Genomic DNA, 2,404 nt, shown 5'->3' with positions numbered 1-2,404 from the left:
AACGCGGCGGAACCGCGTTCCGGCACCTTTTTCCGGGCCGGCCGCACCGGAAATAGCCCCTCCCACACCGGAAATAGCCCCTCCCAAATTTTACTTGCATTCCTGTTCTCTAAAGGGGCGGTCCTAGGGTTTGATGAGGGCGTGGCCAGGTTTGAGTTCCGCCACCTTTTCTCCGAGAAAAAAAGCCCTGGGTATATCCCCTATTGTGTGCCTGCTTACTCTCTTGTAATCCCTCTCTTGCTTTATGTGAAGGAGGGGGAAATTCTATAGGCAATCTCTTCTGGGCCTGACCTGTTTCCCTCCCTCCTCACAGATCAAGAGATTGGAGAGAAAGGCATTACAAGAGAGTAAGCAGGCATACATGGGAAATGCACCCAGTTGTTTGTGTAGCATTTTTGCAGCGGCCAGGCCTGATTGCACTTGGGGCTGCCAGCACTCCTGTATTGCTTTTGATTGTATTCCCCATTGTGTGCCTTCTTACTCTCTTGAAATCCCTTACTCTGCAATGAATGTAAACACAAACATTAATTCTCTTCTTGCTAATTATCCAGTACTGCAATAAACATTCCAAAGGGCAGAGGAATGAGAAGTGGAGTCATATGCTTTCCAACTTGGCGACCCCTTTGCTTAATGACTGAGCTACTGGTCCCAACTGTCATTGCTAAACAAGGACTACCTGTTTGCCAAGTAGTTTTTCTAAAGCTTTGTATGCCACTGTATTCACATCTTTAGGAAATAAATAACAAAAAGCAGCAGGAGAGGTTAACCAGAGACTAGAGGGGGCATGTGCCCACATTAGGCTAATACACCCAATAAGTGCCTCCCTCAATACTCTGGTACTGGTCACCTGACTTTGTTTCCAAAATAATGGGTAGTAAAGCATAATGCATTTTATGCATTTTGAGGCTTTTACTGGATGGTATCAGAATAAGTAGGAAAACACAACTTTAGTACTTATACAGTTAGTGGTAACTTAAAGCTATCTCATTGATGAGCTTAGAACAAGATGAAGCGTCACAAGGACAAGGAGGAAATTGTTGATATAAAGAAATATTTGCATCATAGTTAAGCACCTCTATTGTTTTTCCTATTGCTTCTTCCACAATGCTCAAAGGGATATGTTTTCTTCAATGAAGAACTCCCCTCTGAAAGAAGAAAGGAAATATAAAACAAATCAGGAATTGCAATACAAACAAAGTTATTTTTTTGTAAGGTGTCATCCATGCATATATGTATATCAGCAACAAAGAATTGGCAGGAGCAAGCTTGCAGAACTGCTGAGGGAGTTGAAAGTAGTTTGTAACTGCATGTATTTAAGTTCCAGTTTTTGTTTTCTTCTGTTCAGTCCTGTCTGTTTCTTGGCGATTGTCTAGGCATGTCCCTGCAATTTTCTCGGAAAGGTTTTTCAGAAGTGATGTACCATTGCCTCCTTTCTAGGGCTGAGAGGAAGTGACTGGCCCAAGGACACTGTCTGGCTACTGTCTTTCAAGGCTGTTGTTTCTAAGAAAACAGCTGTAATCATTGGGCTGGTTCCCCTAAAGTTTGATTAAATTTGTTTGCCTTACGATTTCCACAAATTTACTTTAGTTTTGCCCTCTGGAGTAAAAGAAAAAAACATCTGATCCATTGTTTGCATAATGGGATCTGTTCATTTCTAGGTTCCCCCAAATTAGCATATTTTCATGCACACTTTGATGACAAATTGAATCTTTTTTTACAGCAAAACTGTATCCATGGAATTTATTTTATTGTACCCTGAGTTGGTAAAAATAAAAAGTTTATAGCTTACCTGGTTCCTTCCAAATGTGTTTGACTACAGTTCCCATTGTCCCAGTCAGGATAGTTTTTAGATCACCCTTTCCCTACCTCGTACAACCTAAGAGTGTAGGGAGGATAATTTCTAGAATTCCTAGCCAACATAGCTAATTCTGAGAGTAGCAGGGTCAAAACAGTTTTAGGATAGGGAGAATTACATTAACAGTGCTGCCATTTAGGGCATCATAACTGCCTGTAGTGTGAGATGAAACTGAATGATGGTTCAGAAGTTAAAGTAGATATATTCTTCTTTTCAGGTACTGGATGATCCTGCAGAGGACAATCTATACATGGGTGAGTAATGTAGAAGAATACAAGAAATGGCTGTGCTGGAGCAGACCGACACTGTCTGATTCCTACAGCACCCGAATCTGTTTGGGAGACTCAGAAAGAGGTCACGAGAGTAGTTCTACTTATGTTTGCTAGCACCTTCCACTGATTCAGGGCCATATTCCTATTTATCCTGAAGCAGAATGATCATTTGCCGAGAAGGGGGTTGGTATCACCTTCAAGAATATGATGATGTGTCAAGCCCAGTAGACAAATCAGACCAGGAAATCTACTGTGCAGGAAGGCTAAGGCTACTTCT

At 41.7% G+C, this 2,404-nt stretch overlaps 1 protein-coding gene across 1 annotated transcript in view; it reads left to right on the top strand.

The window, feature by feature from the left end:
* Positions 1-2,404, top strand: part of LOC107300617 (calcium/calmodulin-dependent protein kinase kinase 1-like) — a gene marked incomplete at its 3' end in the record, with an annotated part of 9,031 nt that overhangs the window by 1,608 nt on the left and 5,019 nt on the right. Inside the window, exon 2 of the mRNA XM_015829926.1 lies at positions 2,073-2,109. Coding sequence (XP_015685412.1) covers positions 2,073-2,109 — 37 coding nt within the window. The remainder of the gene's footprint in view (positions 1-2,072; positions 2,110-2,404) is intronic.

This window comes from Protobothrops mucrosquamatus, unplaced genomic scaffold, assembly GCF_001527695.2.
Source record: "Protobothrops mucrosquamatus isolate PMUCROS unplaced genomic scaffold, P.Mucros_1.0 scaffold7654, whole genome shotgun sequence".
NCBI classification, from domain to species: domain Eukaryota; kingdom Metazoa; phylum Chordata; class Lepidosauria; order Squamata; family Viperidae; genus Protobothrops; species Protobothrops mucrosquamatus.
The sequence above is the reverse complement of the archived record's forward strand: the minus strand, read 5'-3'. Positions and strand labels throughout refer to the sequence as shown.